At 38.8% G+C, this 17,295-nt stretch overlaps 1 protein-coding gene across 2 annotated transcripts in view; it reads left to right on the forward strand.

The window, feature by feature from the left end:
• The first annotated feature begins 339 nt into the window (after positions 1-339).
• Positions 340-17,295, forward strand: part of LOC128686480 (cytochrome P450 302a1, mitochondrial-like) — a 64,908-nt gene continuing 47,952 nt past the window's right edge. For both annotated transcript variants that reach the window (XM_070087585.1, XM_053773432.2), the window contains exons 1-8: positions 340-787; positions 6,454-6,691; positions 10,669-10,762; positions 12,700-12,799; positions 13,151-13,355; positions 14,541-14,730; positions 14,861-14,968; positions 17,119-17,259. In XM_070087585.1, the coding sequence (XP_069943686.1) occupies positions 586-787; positions 6,454-6,691; positions 10,669-10,762; positions 12,700-12,799; positions 13,151-13,355; positions 14,541-14,730; positions 14,861-14,968; positions 17,119-17,259 (1,278 nt within the window). In that variant the 5' untranslated portion in view covers positions 340-585. The remainder of the gene's footprint in view (positions 788-6,453; positions 6,692-10,668; positions 10,763-12,699; positions 12,800-13,150; positions 13,356-14,540; positions 14,731-14,860; positions 14,969-17,118; positions 17,260-17,295) is intronic.

Consider the following 17,295-nt stretch of genomic DNA (forward strand, 5'->3'; position numbering starts at 1 on the left):
ATTAAGGAAGCATTTCTCCTCGATGGGTTTCTTCAGTCTGAAGCACTGAACACACTCGTGGCGAAACGTTTCACAGGCCTTATTACTTACGACTTGGTATCACCATACTACCATACCAACCCTAAGTTTCTTATGCACCATTTAGCTGTGAGTGATAGTCAAATGATAAGTACACATAACTGGTAGAGAGACTGGTCATCGATATTATTAGAAAGCAAGTTACAGTACTAAAAAAGACTGTTTGCCATAAATGCATAAACTAGGCGTCCAGGTGGCAAAAATGGAATACCAATGTGGTTGATGCTGCCATCCGGAGGTCCCAGCGTTACCTTAGTTCACCCTCACAAGTGTCCCGGAGACAAGGATGTGTAGTTGTCTGCTTTAAAAGTGCTACCAAACTCACTTCAGATAAGCGTATTACTTGTGAAGTTTTGTTTGGTAAAAGGGTAAATAAAGATATTAAAACAGTAAATATATAATTGAAAATAAAAGTGTCAGTGTTTCAACAGTTTCGCAGAACAATTTTGTTTATGCAAAGGATATATCCTGACATCGAATAGAAAAGTTGAGAAGGAGCGACACATAATGATTACTGCGTGGTTATCTGGTGCTAGAAGGTTGTCAGTATGTATTGGCCGGTGTTCAATGGCAGGTACATCTAATAGCTGTGTGATGGCCCACTCTTCTCTGTCAGGGTCACAGGGAGAGGTACGGCCCTTCGAGGAAATCCCAGGACCCCGCTCCCTGCCTCTGGTCGGAACCTTATACCATTACTTTCCACTCATAGGTGAGTACTATCCGCCGACTTTATCATCTGGAGATTGTGTATGGGAGAGCTGAGAAATACACTGTCGTCATCTCTACGTGTATTTTCAATGTGCATTCCATTATCTGTACACGTTTACATGTTTCAAAGTAAATAAACATGATTTGTATTGTGTTATATAAATTTGACGAATTTCGGTCGCTGAGGGAATCATAAAAAGGGGCCCTCGTGGCCCACAACTGAAGTCTCCGGTACCTCACTGCACGCAAGAGGCTTCTTAGTACTGTAGTTAATCATCAAATCCTCAAATGACAAGGGACCAGCATTCAAACTCCCTCATAAGATCTAGGAGCTATAGCTCAACTCCAAAAAGGTCCAGGAACTAGAGAAGCATCCCAGAAGATTTAGCTCAACAGTCAAAAAGTTTAGCTCCTGTATATTAATACACTCAAAAAGGTCCCAGGAGATGTTGCCTGACAATCTTGAAAAGAGCCAGCAACTGAAACTGAACTTAGTCTAATGAAAATATTTATGCAGTAACACTAGGAAAATTAAGACAGCGCCAAAGACTGTACATTGTTGTCCATGAAACATGTGCACACTGTTGTCCATGAAACATGTGCACACTGTTGTACATGTAACATGTACACACTGTTGTACACGTAACATGTGCACAGTTGTCCATGAAACGTGCACACTGTTGTCCATGAAACATGTGCACACTATTGTCCATGACAGATTGACTGGAGCCATTTGACAGGAAATTTAGAGTAAGGTGACTTTCTTGATACGATTCAGGATTGTTTTTTAAAACAGTTTGTGACAGAACCAACTAGAGGAAATAACCTCCTTGACTTGGTTCTTGCCAGCAGGGAAACGCTAATTTATAATCTTGAGGTTAATGATGAGCTTGGGGAAAGTGATCACAAATTACTCAGTTTTAATATATCATGGAATTCCCCTAATAATGGCAATCAAGTCTCTGTCCCTGACTTCCACTTGGCTGATTTCATAGGGCTGAAAAATTACTTGGGTGGGCTGAACTGGAATGACCTAACTGTGGATCAGGTAGGTGGTGATGATTGCCGATATGACGTTTTCCAGGGCATAGTTCTAGCTTCTCAGACAATTTATGTTCCAAATAGGGAAATCAGATCAAATAAAAATTATCCAAAATGGATGAACAATAGATTAAAACATCTAATTGCTCAAAAGAGAGGCATATATAGGCAAATCAAAAGATGAGAGGGGCAATTAAGAAATCAGTATATTCAGTTAAAGATAGAAATAAAAAATGGAATAAGAAAAGCAAAAAGAGATTATAAGGTTAAAGTTGCAAGAGAATCGAAGACTAACCCAAAAGGATTCTTTCAGGTGTACAGAAGTAAAATCAGGGACAAGATAGGCCCACTCAAAAGTTACTCGGGTCAGCTCGCGAACAGTGATAAGGAAATGTGTAGAATTTTTAACATGTACTTTCTCTCAGTTTTTACACAGGAAGATACTAGCAATATTCCAGAAATAATAAATTATGTAGAACAGGACGATAATAAACTATGCACCATTAGGGTCACAAGTGACATGGTCCTTAGGCAAATAGATGAATTAAAACCTAAATCCCCAGACCCTGATGAATTGTACACAAGAGTTCTAAAGGAATGTAAAGAGGAGCTTAGCAAACCTTTGGCTAATCTTTTCAACATATCACTAGAAACTGGTATGGTGCCAGATAAGTGGAAAATAGCAAATGTGATGCCTATTTTCAAAGCGCGTGACAGGTCCTTAGCTTCGAACAATAGACCAATAAGCCTAACCTCCAGCGTCAAGGGAGGTTCCTTGACGCTGGTGAGGGGCTCTTGATCTAGGGAATTGGATCTGTGTTCCAGTTCCCTGAATTGATCAAGCCTGAATACCTTCCATCCCCCCACAGGCGCTGTATAATCCTACGGGTTTAGCGCTTCCCCATGATTATAATAATAATAATAATAATAATAATAATCCATAGTGGGAAAATTTATGGAATCATTAATTGTCGAGGCAGTTCGTAGCCACCTTGAAAAGCATAAATTAATCAACGAATCTCAGCATGGTTTTACAAAGGGGCGCTCCTGCCTTCGAATTTATAAACTTTTTTTCACAGGTATTCGAGTAGGTAGATCATGGTAATGAATATGATATTGTGTATATGGACTTCAATACGGCTTTTGACAGGGTCCCACATCAGAGACTATTGAGGAAAATTAAGGCACATGGAATAGGAGGAGAAATTTTTTCCTGGATAGAGGCATGGCTGACAAATAGGCAACAGAGTTTGCATAAATGGGGAGAAATCAGAGTGGGGAAGCGTCACGAGCGGTGTTCCACAGGGGTCAGTGTTGGGCCCCCTGCTGTTCACAATCTACATAAACGACATAGATGAGGGCATAAAGAGCGACATAAGCAAGTTTGCCGATGACACCAAAATAGGCCGTCGAATTCATTCTGATGAGGACATTAGAGCACTCCAGGAAGATTTGAATAGACTGATGCAGTGGTCGGAGAAGTGGCAGATGCAGTTTAATATAGACAAATGCAAAGTTCTTAATGTTGGACAGGACAATAACCATGCCACATACAAACTAAATAATGTCGATCTTAATATTACGGATTGCAAAAAAGACTTAGGAGTTCTGGTTAGCAGTAATCTGAAACTAAGACAACAGTGCATCAGTGTTCGCAATAAAGCTAACAGAATCCTTGGCTTCATATCAAGAAGCATAAATAATAGGAGTCCTTAGGTTGTTCTTCAACTCTATATATCCTTGGTTAGGCCTCATTTAGATTATGCTGCACAGTTTTGGTCACCGTATTACAGAATGGATATAAATGCTCTGGAAAACGTACAAAGGAGGATGACTAAGTTGATCCTATGTATCAGAAACCTTCCCTATGAGGATAGACTGAGGGCCCTGAATCTGCACTCTCTAGAAAGGCGTAGAATTAGGGGTGATATGATTGAGGTGTATAAATGGAAGACAGGAATAAATAAAGGAGATGTAAATAGCGTGCTAAAAATATCTAGCCTAGACAGGACTCGCAGCAATGGTTTTAAGTTGGAAAAATTCACATTCAGGAAGGATGTAGGAAAGCACTGGTTTGGTAATAGAATTGTGGATGAGTACAGTTATAGAGGCTAAAACGTTGTGTAGTTTTAAAAATAGGTTAGATAAATACATGAGTGGGTGTGGGTGGGTGTGAGTTGGACCTGATTAGCTTGTGCTACTAGGTCAGTTGCCGTGTTCCTTCCTTAAGTGAATGTGACCTGACCTGACTAGGTTGGGTGCATTGGCTTAAGCCGGTAGGAGACTTGGACCTGCCTCGCATGGGCCAGTAGGCCTGTTCCTTCTTATGTTCTTATGTTGTCCATGAAACATGTGCACACTGTTGTCCATGAAACATGTGCACACTGTTGTACATGAAACATGTGCACACTGTTGTACATGAAACATGTGCACACTGTTGTACATGAAACATGTGCACACTGTTGTCCATGAAACATGTGCACACTGTTGTACATGAAACATGTGCACACTGTTGTCCATGAAACATGTGCACACTGTTGTACATGAAACATGTGCACACTGTTGTACATGAAACATGTGCACACTGTTGTACATGAAACATGTGCACACTGTTGTACATGAAACATGTGCACACTGTTGTACATGAAACATGTGCACACTGTTGTACATGAAACATGTGCACACTGTTGTACATGAAACATGTGCACACTGTTGTACATGAAACATGTGCACACTGTTGTACATGAAACATGTGCACACTGTTGTACATGAAACATGTGCACACTGTTGTACATGAAACATGTGCACACTGTTGTACATGAAACATGTGCACACTGTTGTACATGAAACATGTGCACACTGTTGTACATGAAACATGTGCACACTGTTGTACATGAAACATGTGCACACTGTTGTACATGAAACATGTGCCACTGTTGTACATGAAACATGTGCACACTGTTGTACATGAAACATGTGCACACTGTTGTACATGAAACATGTGCACACTGTTGTACATGAAACATGTGCACACTGTTGTACATGAAACATGTGCACACTGTTGTACATGAAACATGTGCACACTGTTGTACATGAAACATGTGCACACTGTTGTACATGAAACATGTGCACACTGTTGTACATGAAACATGTGCACACTGTTGTACATGAAACATGTGCACACTGTTGTACATGAAACATGTGCACACTGTTGTACATGAAACATGTGCACACTGTTGTACATGAAACATGTGCACACTGTTGTACATGAAACATGTGCACACTGTTGTACATGAAACATGTGCCACTGTTGTACATGAAACATGTGCACACTGTTGTACATGAAACATGTTCATGCACTAACGCTTGCAACGCCCCCCCCCCTCAAGGAAGGTTTCTTGATGTTGGTGAAGGGCTCTTAATCTATGGAATTGGATCTGTGCTCCAGTTCCCTGAATTAAGCCTGAATACCTTGCACATCCCCCCCACAGGCACTGTATACTTCTGCGGGTTTAGCGCTTCCCCTTGATTATAATAACTGTAACACACCAAATATCAGACTCTCAGGTAGTTAAAATTCATAAATACAATAAAAAAAGGAAACTAGTTAGGCCTCGTCTAGATTATGCTGCACAGTTCTGGTCACCATATTACAGAACGGACATAAATGCCCTGGAAAACATACAGAATACAAAGGAGGATGGCAAAGTTGATCCCATGTATCAGAAATCTTTTCTGTGAGTATGAGGATAGACTTAGGGGATGTAAATAACATGCTAAAAATATCTGAAAAGGCCTTCTCAAATCCAACCATTAAACAGAAATATTTGTCTAACCTATTTTTATGTTCCCCAAGTAAAAGTTTTTAAAACCAACTTCTTTGATTTTTCAGGATTTTAGGATTTTTTAACCCCCCCCCCACCCATCAGAATGAAATCCCGGCTGTGCCACATACTGAATTATGTAACTGAATTATGTCTGTGTAAAATACTATTAACTTTTGTACTTACTCGTATGTGATGAATGGTTTGAAAGCCGACAAGTTGAAGATTGAGACACTTATACAACATATGGGAATCTTTATTTAGGAAATGTTTCGCCACACAGTGACTTCATCAGTCCAATACAAAGCAGAAAGGTGTAAGGAGAGGAGAAGTTTGAGGTAATCAGTCCGTCAGCCTGGAGTCGATGTGGTCAGTCCATCAGTCTACAAGATTGATAGACTGAATACATCGATTCCAGGCTGAGGGACTGATTACCTCAAACTCCTCCTCTCCTTACACCTTTCTGCTTTGTATTGGACTGATGAAGTCACTGTGTGGCGAAACGTTTCCTAAATAAAGATTCCCATATGTTGTATAAGTGTCTCAATCTTCAACTTACTCGTATATATATATAAACAACTTACAGTATTATTATTGTATATTGCTATCAGAATGGGCCAAATTCCTGAACCCATTATCTTTGTAACTTTTTGAAGACTGACCACACCACTGGGTGATGCATAATCAAGCTGTCAAGCTTAAAGCTGTGTGATTCTTTCGGGTTTACCGCTCAGTTTAATTATATTATGAGCATTAGGCATAAAATTGAGGATGAATGCATATTAAAATACATTGTGTTCAGGGCAGTACTCCTTCAGCCGCCTGCACCACACTGGCCTGCGGAAACTGCGGCAGTTTGGACCCATAGTGCGAGAGAGACTACTGGAAGGTGTGACCTTACTGCTGCTCTTTGACCCCCGGGACATAGAGGTCATGTATGCCACTGAGGGTCGCTATCCAATGCGACGCTCACACTTGGCACTCGAGAAATACCGCCTTGATAATCCACATATGTATAACACTGGTGGATTGCTGCCTACGTGAGTACACACTTGTAACTTAACCAGTAAATTGCTAGTCGATATTTTAAGAATCATTGACCTATAATGAACAGTGGATAATGATGTAAGTACTGACCTGTAATTGCTAGTGGACATTCATGCAAGTACTGACCTGCAATTACTAGTGGACATTCATGCAAGTACTGACCTGTAATTACTAGTGGACATCCATACAAGTACTGACCTGTAATCACTAACGAACATTAATGTAAGTACTGACCTGTAATTACTAGTGATCAATCATGTAAGTACAGACCAGTAATTACTAGTGGACATTTGTGCAAGTACAGACCAGTAATTGCTAGTGGACATTACTAGGGGCGCCGTAAGGGGAAGGGCCGCCCCAGGTGACACCATTTAAGGGGTGACACCATAGAGCCTCTAAAGAAGGTAACAATAATGACCAAAACCATGCTGCAGCAACATAAGAGAAAAATACTTCGTTTCTATATAGCCTATTGTAGGATTAAAGTACAAATAGGCCTATATAGGGAAAATCATTGATTTTGATGATGTGATAGATGTTTTTGCAGGATTGAAGGCAAGGAAATAGAATATCAGATTCTTTGAGATGTTACCTGAACTCAAGGTTAAATCGGAACTAGTGTTTTTCTTTATTTTTCAAATTTTTTTTTTCAATGTTGAAGATGAATAAATGTAGAATCTGTTGCCTATACTCAAAGTGGTATTTGAGTTTTCGTCAATATTACTACGATTATTTATTTTATCATTAATAAAGTTCGGTTTATGGCCTTTAAACGTTCTCATTGCTAAACATTAGTCACTGGTCATGCAGCAGTGATGTAATTGGAGTTTACCACCCCTATCCCCCTCCCTTGGATTTCATGGGTGGGACACCAGATTCCACCCCGGGTGACACCAACCCTAGCGACGCCTCTGGACATTACTGCAAGTACTAACCCGTAATTACTAGTGGACATTCATGCAAGTACTGACCTGTAATTACTAGTGAACATCCATGCTAGTACTGACCTGTAATCACTAGTGTACATTAAGTTCTGACCTGTAATCACTACCTGGAGTTTACCTGGAGAGTTCCGGGGTTCAACGCCCCCGCGGCCCGGTCTGTGACCAGGCCTCATGGTGGATCAGGGCCTGATCAACCAGGCTGTTACTGCTGGCTGCACGCAATCCAACGTACGAGCCACAGCCCGGCTGGTCAGGTACCGACTTTAGGTGCTTGTCCAGTGCCTGCTTGAAGACAGCCAGGGATCTATTGGTAATCCCCCTTATGTATGCTGGGAGGCAGTTGAACAGTCTTGGGCCCCTGACACTTATTGTGTTGTCTCTTAACGTGCTAGTGACACCCCTGCTTTTCATTTGGGGGATGTTGCATCGTCTGCCGAGTCTTTTGCTTTCGTAGAGAGTGATTTTCGTGTGCAAGTTTGGTACTAGTCCCTCTAGGATTTTCCAGGTGTATATAATTATGTATCTCTCCCGCCTGCGTTCCAGGGAGTACAGGTTCAGGAACCTCAAGCGCTCCCAGTAATTGAGGTGTTTTATCTCCGTTATGCGCGCCGTGAAGGTTCTCTGTACATTTTCTAGGTCAGCAATTTCACCTGCCTTGAAAGATGCTGTTAGTGTGCAGCAATATTCCAGCCTAGATAGAACAAGCGACCTGAAGAGTGTCATCATGGGCTTGGCATCCCTGGTTTTGAAGGTTATCATTATCCATCCTGTCATTTTTCTAGCAGATGCGATTGGTACAATGTTATGGTTCTTGAAGGTGAGATCCTCCGACATAATCACTCCCAGGTTTTTGACGTTAGTTTTTCGCTCTATTGTGTGGCTGGAATTTGTTTTATACTCTGATGAAGTTTTAATTTCCTCATGTTTACCATATCGGAGTAATTGAAATTTCTCATCGTTGAACTTCATATTGTTTTCTGCAGCCCATTGAAAGATTTGGTTGATGTCTGCCTGGAGCCTTGCAGTGTCTACAATGGAAGACACTGTCATGCAGATTCAGGTGTCATCTGCAAAGGAAGACACGGTGCTGTGGCTGACATCCTTGTCTATGTTAGATATGAGGATGAGAAACAAGATGGGAGCGAGTACTGTGCCCTGCGGAACAGAGCTTTTCACCGCAGCCGTCTCAGCTTTTATTCTGTTGACTTTTACTCTTTGTGTTATGTTTGTGAGGAAATTATAGATCCATCTACCAACTTTTCCTGTTATTCCTTTAGCACACATTTTGTGCGCTATTACGCCATGGTCACACTTGTCGAAGGCTTTTTCAAAGTTTGTGTATATTACATCTGCATTCTTTTTGTCTTCTAGTGCATCTAGGACCTTGTCGTAGTGATCCAGTAGTTGGGACAGACAGGAGCGACCTGCTCTAAACCCATGTTGCCCTGGGTTGTGTATTGATGGGTGGCGATCTTGCTTCTTAGGACCCTTTCAAAGATTTTTATGATATGGGATGTTAGCGCTATCGGTCTGTAGTTATTTGCTATTGCTTTACTGCCCCCTTTGTGGAGTGAGGCTGTCTGTTGTTTTTAGTAACTGTGGGAAGACCCCTGTGTCCATGCTCCCTCTCCATAGGATGTTAAAAGCACGTGACAGGGGCTTCTTGCAGTTCTTGATGAACACGGAGTTCCATGAGTTTGGCCCTGGGGCAGAGTGCATGGACATCTCATTTATCGCCTGTTCGAAGTCATTTGGCGTCAGGATAACATCAGATAGGCTTGTGTTAACCAAATTATGTGGCTCTCTCATAAAAAATTCATTTAGATCTTCGACTCTCAGTCTGGTTAGCGGCTTGCTAAAAACTGAGTCATATTGGGATTTGAATAGCTCACTCGTTTCATTGCTGTCATCTATGTAGGACCCATCTTGTTTAAGTAGGGGCCCAATACTGGATGTTGTTCTCGACTTTGATTTGGCATAAGAAAAGAAATACTTCGGGTTTCTTTCGATTTCATTTATGGCTTTCAGTTCTTCTCGCGATTCCTGACTCCTATAAGATTCCTTTAGCTTTAGTTCGATGTTTGCTATTTCTCTGACCAGTCTCCCTAGGCATTGCAGATATATTGGCCTCTTTTAGCCTCTCTGTTATTCTTTTCCGTCGCCTGTAAAGGGAGCGCCTGTCTCTTTCTATTTTACATCTACTCCTTTTTCTTAAAGGGATATGCATTGAGCGTACATCGAGTGCCACCGAGTTAATCTGTTCTAGGCATAAGTTGGGGTCTGTGTTGTTTAATCTATCTTCCCAGCTTATATCGGTTAGGACTTGGTTTACTTGGTCCCACTTTATGTTCTTGTTATTGAAGTTGAATTTGATGAAGGCTCCCTTGTGACTAATCTCATTTTGTTGGTCTAGGGTTCCGCGCATACATGTCTGAACCTCTATTATGTTGTGATCTGAGTATATTGTTTTTGATATGGTGACATTTCGTATCAGATCATCATTGTTAGTGAAGATGAGGTCCAGTGTATTCTCCAATCTAGTAGGCTCTATTATTTGCTGGTTTAAATTGAATTTTGTGCAGAGATTTAAAAGCTCCTGTGTGTGTGAGGTCTCGTCAGAGCTGCCTCCTGGTGTTATCACCGCAACAACATTATTTGCTATATTCCTCCATTTTAAGTGCCTTAAGTTGAAATCCCCCAGGAGCAAGATGTTGGATGCAGAAGCTGGCAGATTTCCCAGATAGTGGGCAATTTTCAACAGCTGTTCCTGGAATTGTTGGGATGTTGCATCCGGAGGCTTGTAGACTACCACAGTGATTAGGGTTTGGTTCTCGATCTTTACTGCTAAAATTTCAACTACATCATTTGAAGCATTAATCAGTTCTTTGCAAATAGTGGACATTCATGATAGTACTAACCTGTACTCATTAGTTTAAACATTAACTTCTAATACCGAAATACTACCCATGTAAGTACTGCAGTGGCATACAGTATGGCTAAATGGAAACATTTCTTCCTCTCGCCAGGAATGGTGAAAAGTGGTGGGAAATTCGACGTAGTGCCCAGAAGGTATTAAATCGTGTACAAAGTGTTCTCACCCGTTTACCTGAGGTTAATAAGGTTAGTAGGCAACTTCGAATATTCTTCTATCATAATTGTCTTGTTTGTTCTCTTTGTAATGCCTATTTTTTTTGTATATCTTTAATGTCCTTGTATATAAGCAAATAATGACTATTGCTATTGTAGTCTTAAGTTAGGCTTAAGCTTGTCTTGAAATTCTCTGCATAACCATGGGCGTTCTGCATCCCCAAGTGTCATCCATCTCTGTACAACCATTGTATCATGTGGGAATAAATTTTTGACTGATTAGATAAATGGTATACAGTATTAACAGGTTGATGAATTAGACACATGTTCAGCACCTGGGTATCTTTATGTTATGGATGTTTCACCAGTCAGTGGCTTTATTGTACGTACTGAAAAGCCACTGGTTGTGTAAACTACAAAATGAATACAGGCGAACCCCACTTTACAGTGCTTCGTTTTACAGCGTTTCGTTTTCAGTTATACAGTAGCCATTCTTCATTTATTCAGACTTCCTACAATAAATATATTCATCACTCATAAGCTAAGGACAAAAATGTGTGTATTGTATATGCATTTTGTTTTCTCTGTTGCTCACTTAATATATGATAGTGTCAATAGTTATCAGGCTTTTATATGCATTTGAAAGTGAAAAAAAGGCTGTGTTTCACTTAATATTGAGTTTCACTTTACAGCAGTAGCTCGGAATTTAACCTGCTGTATAAGCGGCCCCCCCCCCGTATCCAGCTGTTTTTGCACGTTTCTAATTGTAACTTCTTGTAAATATTTAGTTACCTTCTTTGTGTAAAAATTTTTTTGTAATTTGCATTTCAATATTTTCATTACTCATCAGCCCTTTATTTGCAAATTATCATTAGTTATATTGAAATACTATTGTTCAAATGTTATGTATAATCAAAATAATAATAATAATCATTATTTTTACAAGTACATTATTATTATTTTTTTTATTATCACACTGGCCGATTCCCACCAAGGCAGGGTGGCCCGAAAAAGAAAAACTTTCACCATCATTCACTCCATCACTGTCTTGCCAGAAGGGTGCTTTACACTACAGTTTTTAAACTGCAACATTAACACCCCTCCTTCAGAGTACATGTACATGTACAGAGTACATGTACATGGTATATATTAATCCTTAATATTAGTCAGTTATGTCTTTTAGTAAATTAATTGTTTTCTTTCCTTCATTTTCAATTGTATACCTTTCAAGGGAGGTTCCTTGATGTTGGTGAGGGGCTCTTGATCTAGGGAATTGGATCTGTGCTTCAGTTCTCTAAACTGAGTTTGAATACCTTCCACTCCCCCCCCCCCCCCCCCCCAGGTGCTAAGTAAGTAAGTTTATTTAGGTATACATAAATACAGTTACATAGATTATCATACATAGCAGTATATGTGTAGAGAACCTGGGATAACCCAATAAAAGTCTGTATAATCCCTACGGTTTTAGCGCTCACCCATTATAATAATTTCAACTATAATTTGTCAGCATTCTGTAGTATGTATTCACAAAACCTCAAGGGAGTGACTTGGTGTGACGAAGGGCTCCTAATCCAATGAATTGGAGCTGATCTCCACTTCCTTCCATCAGACCAGATTGCTCCCATTCCCTGTGGGCCATACTGCAAAAATACTTAGCTATTATAAGAAGGAATTATTAAAGGTAGGCTTATATGCTGAAGAATGCAGCATGAAACCTTTTGCTCTGACTGGTGGACTTGTGCTGTGCCAGGTTCCTATGGCATACTGCTGTTTTCCTTTACTAGGTCAAGGGTTTGGAAGTGTGTTTGGTCAAATGGCACTGCAGATCTATTGTCTGCCATAAAAGACCTTATCTGATATTTTTACTCTGTAGGTTAAATTATTTTGAACTCCCCTTGTCCTGGGCCTCTGTGCAATGACATAGTGTAATCTTGCTCTGGCTACAGTGACTGTTTTTAATCTTTCCATAGGTATCTTGTGACTTTGTCGACCTCATCGAGAGCATCCGGTGCCCCCAGACTGGTCATGTGTCAGATTTCCTTGAACTTGAATGTCGACTCTTTCTGGAGTGTAAGTAGTGTACATAGTCTCGTGGTGGTTTTCCATTACATGGCCTTTACCAACATTAAATTTTATCTTTTAAAGATATACAGTAATTTTGATTTAATTTGCACAATATTTTTACATCTGTAAAAAAATTCACAATTTCTATTCCTTCTGGTAGTCATTTATACAAATTTTTTTTTTTTTTGGAGAGGAGGGGCAAATAGAGGTCCTCATAGCATCCCACTGTATCATAGAAAAAAAATATTTCCTTAACTATACATGGAGTGCAGAGTTGCAAACTTTGCCAGTGCATTACGGTAACTTATCTGTTGTATAAGTATTTGAATTACAGTTGAGATAATTTTCTTACTGAAGTGACTATGGTTGCTGCACTGGATGTTCAGCTGGGCTGTGTCAAGTCATCTGTACACACTATAAGTAGGGAGGCTAAGGATCTCATGGAGGCTGCCCACATGTCTAATTCCAGCATTATCCACACCGACAACGGGCTGCAATTTTGGCGGTATTTCAACACACCTCTTTACAAACGGCTGGTTCAGGGACAAAATACCATCTACAGGTACACTACCGTATTTCCAAATTATGCTTATTACCATACATGTATACAATAATCAGTAAAAAATTATTAATTTGGCATACCAAATTAAATTATGATACTGTACATCATGTTATATTCCTTCTACTGTATTATATTTACTATCTCAGTCTCATTTGAATGATCTGTACAGTATAATAACTTTGCGTTTAGCAATTTTTGTTCTGTCTTTGAGAGTAGAATGTTTGTCTTGAGAAAAGCAGACAAAGAATTAGGTTTCCACCACTTTTTTTTTTTTTTTTACACTGAATGTCTCACACCAGTTTAACACTTGAAATAAATATTATTTTCACATTAAAGAAGGGTGCCCTATATTGGTGAAGATCTTTTATCCAGGGAATTGAAAGCACTCTTTATTTCTTTTGATCATACCAGATTATCCTCTTTCTGTAGGTGCTACATATCCTACTGACAGTTCAGCACTTTCCCATGAATACAATTCTTTTTTTTTTTTTTTTTTTTTTTTCAACAAGTCGGCCGTCTCCCACCGAGGCAGGGTGACCCAAAAAAGAAAGAAAATCCCCAAAAAGAAAATACTTTCATCATCATTCAACACTTTCACCACACTCGCACATTATCACTGTTTTTGCAGAGGTGCTCAGAATACAACAGTCTAGAAGCATACACATATGAAGATACACAACATATCCCTCCAAACTGCCAATATCCCAAAACCCCTCCTTTAAAGTGCAGGCATTGTACTTCCCATTTCCAGGACTCAAGTCCTGTAAATGTAATAATGAAATGCACTGAAAATATCCATGATATTTGCAAGGAGTAATCTTATACATTCTGAATGCTTGTTTGGAAATAGGGGGGTTGAGGGTAATGGGTTGCCTTTGTTGTGTGGAATAAAGCTTCTCCTCAAGGAAAATATCCAGTAAAGAGTTATGTGGAAGAGACATTAAATAGAAACAAATGTTTGATGAGTGCTGGAGTTGCCAGTGCATTATTAAATTTGCAGATCAGATATTGTTGGAGAGGGATTTGCATGTCATGTAAATTTGATACAGTATTTTATATTTTAATGATGCACTGTATTTTATCTACTGTGCTGTATTAGTATTTAATTTATTACCATTATGGGTATATGCTGTAGGTTTTGAGACTTGCCAGCATAAATTACATTTATACTCATGCCTTAAACAGAATTGCTTTAAAGTATATTGAGGCCAAAGAAGAGGAAATGAAGGAACATTTTGCAAATCAAGAAAAGACAAGTAGTGATGACTCTCAGCAGCCCCTTTCTGTGTTGGAACATTTTCTCTTAGAAAGTGATCTTGATAAAAAGGACATTGTAGGCATCATCTGTGATACTTTACTGGCAGGGATTGATACGGTAAGGATTGAAGTACTGTACTACATGTACATTGGTTATTATTAAATAAATTTACAAAGGAATAATGTAATAAAATACTATACAGTACAAGATTATTATATATTTTTTTGCATTATGTAAATTATTTCAGGCTGCTTTCACAATGTCGTATGTTTTGCACAATTTGGCAACTAATCCAGACAAACAGGAGATTCTGGCAGTTGAGGCTCGAAAACTTCTTTCTAAATCTGGCGGTCAGGTGAGGAAACAGTACTTAGTCTGAGAATGTTGTTTATGTGTTATTAAGTTTTAAGCTAATGTTATTCATGCTTTAATGTATTTTAATCATTTTCTGGTAAGCTTGACAGATGATCACTACTTTTCTCTAATTAGAGTCGCTATCCTAAAAAAAACATTTATGACTTTTTGACAACCATGCCAATTATTCCAACTATGCCAACAACATCTGCTGCATAGCTTTCCTGTCTATCCTGTCATATTCTTTTTTTCAAATCTAAGTATTGCTTTTTTATGTGCTTTACTGCTAACACTTTAGCAAAACATCCTCTTTCCTTTCATGAATCTACCTTGTTCCTCTGCAGTCCTACTGTCTATCTTTCCCAAGATTCTTTTGATAACAGTTCTGTCATACAGTTTACTCAGTATACTTACAGATTTATTTCCCAGTTCAGTAAGTTGCAGTAAGTCTGTTAATTTTTAGGTACCTTCTTTTCTCTTCATACTTATATTAAATAAAGATGCTAACCAGTCCAAAACTATCTTTTGATATGTCTTAACCCTTTGGCTGATTTGGTTGTATATATACGTCTTACGAGCCAGTGTTTCGAACTTATATATATACTCAATAATTCTAGCGGCTTCAAATCAAGCAGGAGAAAGCTGGTAGGCCCACATGTGAGAGAATGGGTCTGTGTGGTTAGTGTGCACCACATAAAAAAAAATCCTGCAGCATGCAGTGCATAATAAAAAAAAAAAAAAAAAAAAAACTGACCGTTTTTTTGGATTAAAACGCCGACTTTGAGGTGTAGTTTCGTATAGTATTTATCATTGTATTCTCGTTTTCGTGGTCTCACGTGATAAAATGGAAAACATATTACAGAAATAGAGATGATTTTTATTAGTTTCACGATGAAAACGACCTTGAAATTGAGCTCAAAGTAGCAGAAATGTTTGATTTTTACCAATGTTCAAGAGTAAGCAAATCACACTACACGTCCAATACACATCAACTGGGGAGTCTGATATTCTTTCACTAGTGCACTAATATTATTTATACCATTTTTACAATAATGCAGTAGTCTGCATAACAGTAAATTTTGTATTTTGTATGAATAAAAAATCAAAATAGCAATAGTAATATGAGGGGCCTAGAGACGTGACTAATGAACAAAGGATATGTTATTTTAGTGCCAAGAATGTCTACATTGTTTATTCTGGACCCTATTTTGAAATTGGCATCTTTTTTAATTTGCGTGAAATTGGCCAAATTGCCAATTTCTGACCACTTTATTGGGTAGTTCAAATCGGTAAATGGGTGGTTTCTTGTACTCAATTGATAGAAAAAATGGAGTTCTAAAGAAACAGCTATGAGTTTGGTCAACTGGAACAATGGAATTGGCCAAACACAGGGCTCAAAGTCGGCGAAATTGCCGATGCGTATATGTCTCCAAGATCGCTAACTTCGTGGGAGCGTAATTCCGTGAGTTTTCGACCAAATTTCGTACTTTTGGTGTCATTACCATCAGGAAAAGATTATCATTTCATAAAATTTTTTTTTTTTTTTTTTCCAAAAATTTTGCAACATAGAATGACAGTTTCAGAATGGGGCTTGCGACAGTCAAAGGGTTAACCCAAACCTTTCCCACTGCTTTGTTCCCTATCAACCTGGACACCGCCTCACCTACTTCACCATACTACCTCTGTCTCCCCTTTACTTTCAGCTTCTCTAGTCCATGTTTATCCCAACAGTTGAGCATGTTAGTACATGCTGTAGTAGTCTGGCATAGCAGATTGTAATAATTTCTAATTAAGCTCTCATTTTTTTTTTTTTGACATACTGTAATCACATTTTTAATTTAATTTTTGGATGTTTCATTAAATGTTGACACTGAATTCTTTGGTAAAAAATTTAATAGTACAGTATTTGATTAATTTTAATTACACTATAAATTTTTACAGGTTTGAAAAGCACAGTACTGAAATCCTAAAATCTGGTTGCACATCAAAATTTTAGGTTATTTTAAATTTAATGATTTTGTTAATAGTTTAATTTGAACTACTGGTGATACAGTATTGTAACTTATTAATAATTAAATCAGTGATAGTTAATACTGTACTAGTTGTATCATTTTCAAAACTTTTAACCTTTTTTCCTGGTACTTGGCAAAGGTAACTGCGAGTGTGTTGGCAGAAGCTCGGTACTTGAAGGCTGTGTTTAAGGAAAGTTACCGGCTTCGACCAGTGTCTATTGGTGTGGGTCGGATTATTCAAGAGGATGTTATCATTAGAGGATATAGAATTCCAAAAAATGTAAGTTATTTCAGTAATTGTCAATTAAAGCTTTTC

The sequence above is a fragment of the Cherax quadricarinatus genome, chromosome 1 (genome assembly GCF_038502225.1).
Source record: "Cherax quadricarinatus isolate ZL_2023a chromosome 1, ASM3850222v1, whole genome shotgun sequence".
In the NCBI taxonomy this organism is placed as follows: domain Eukaryota; kingdom Metazoa; phylum Arthropoda; class Malacostraca; order Decapoda; family Parastacidae; genus Cherax; species Cherax quadricarinatus.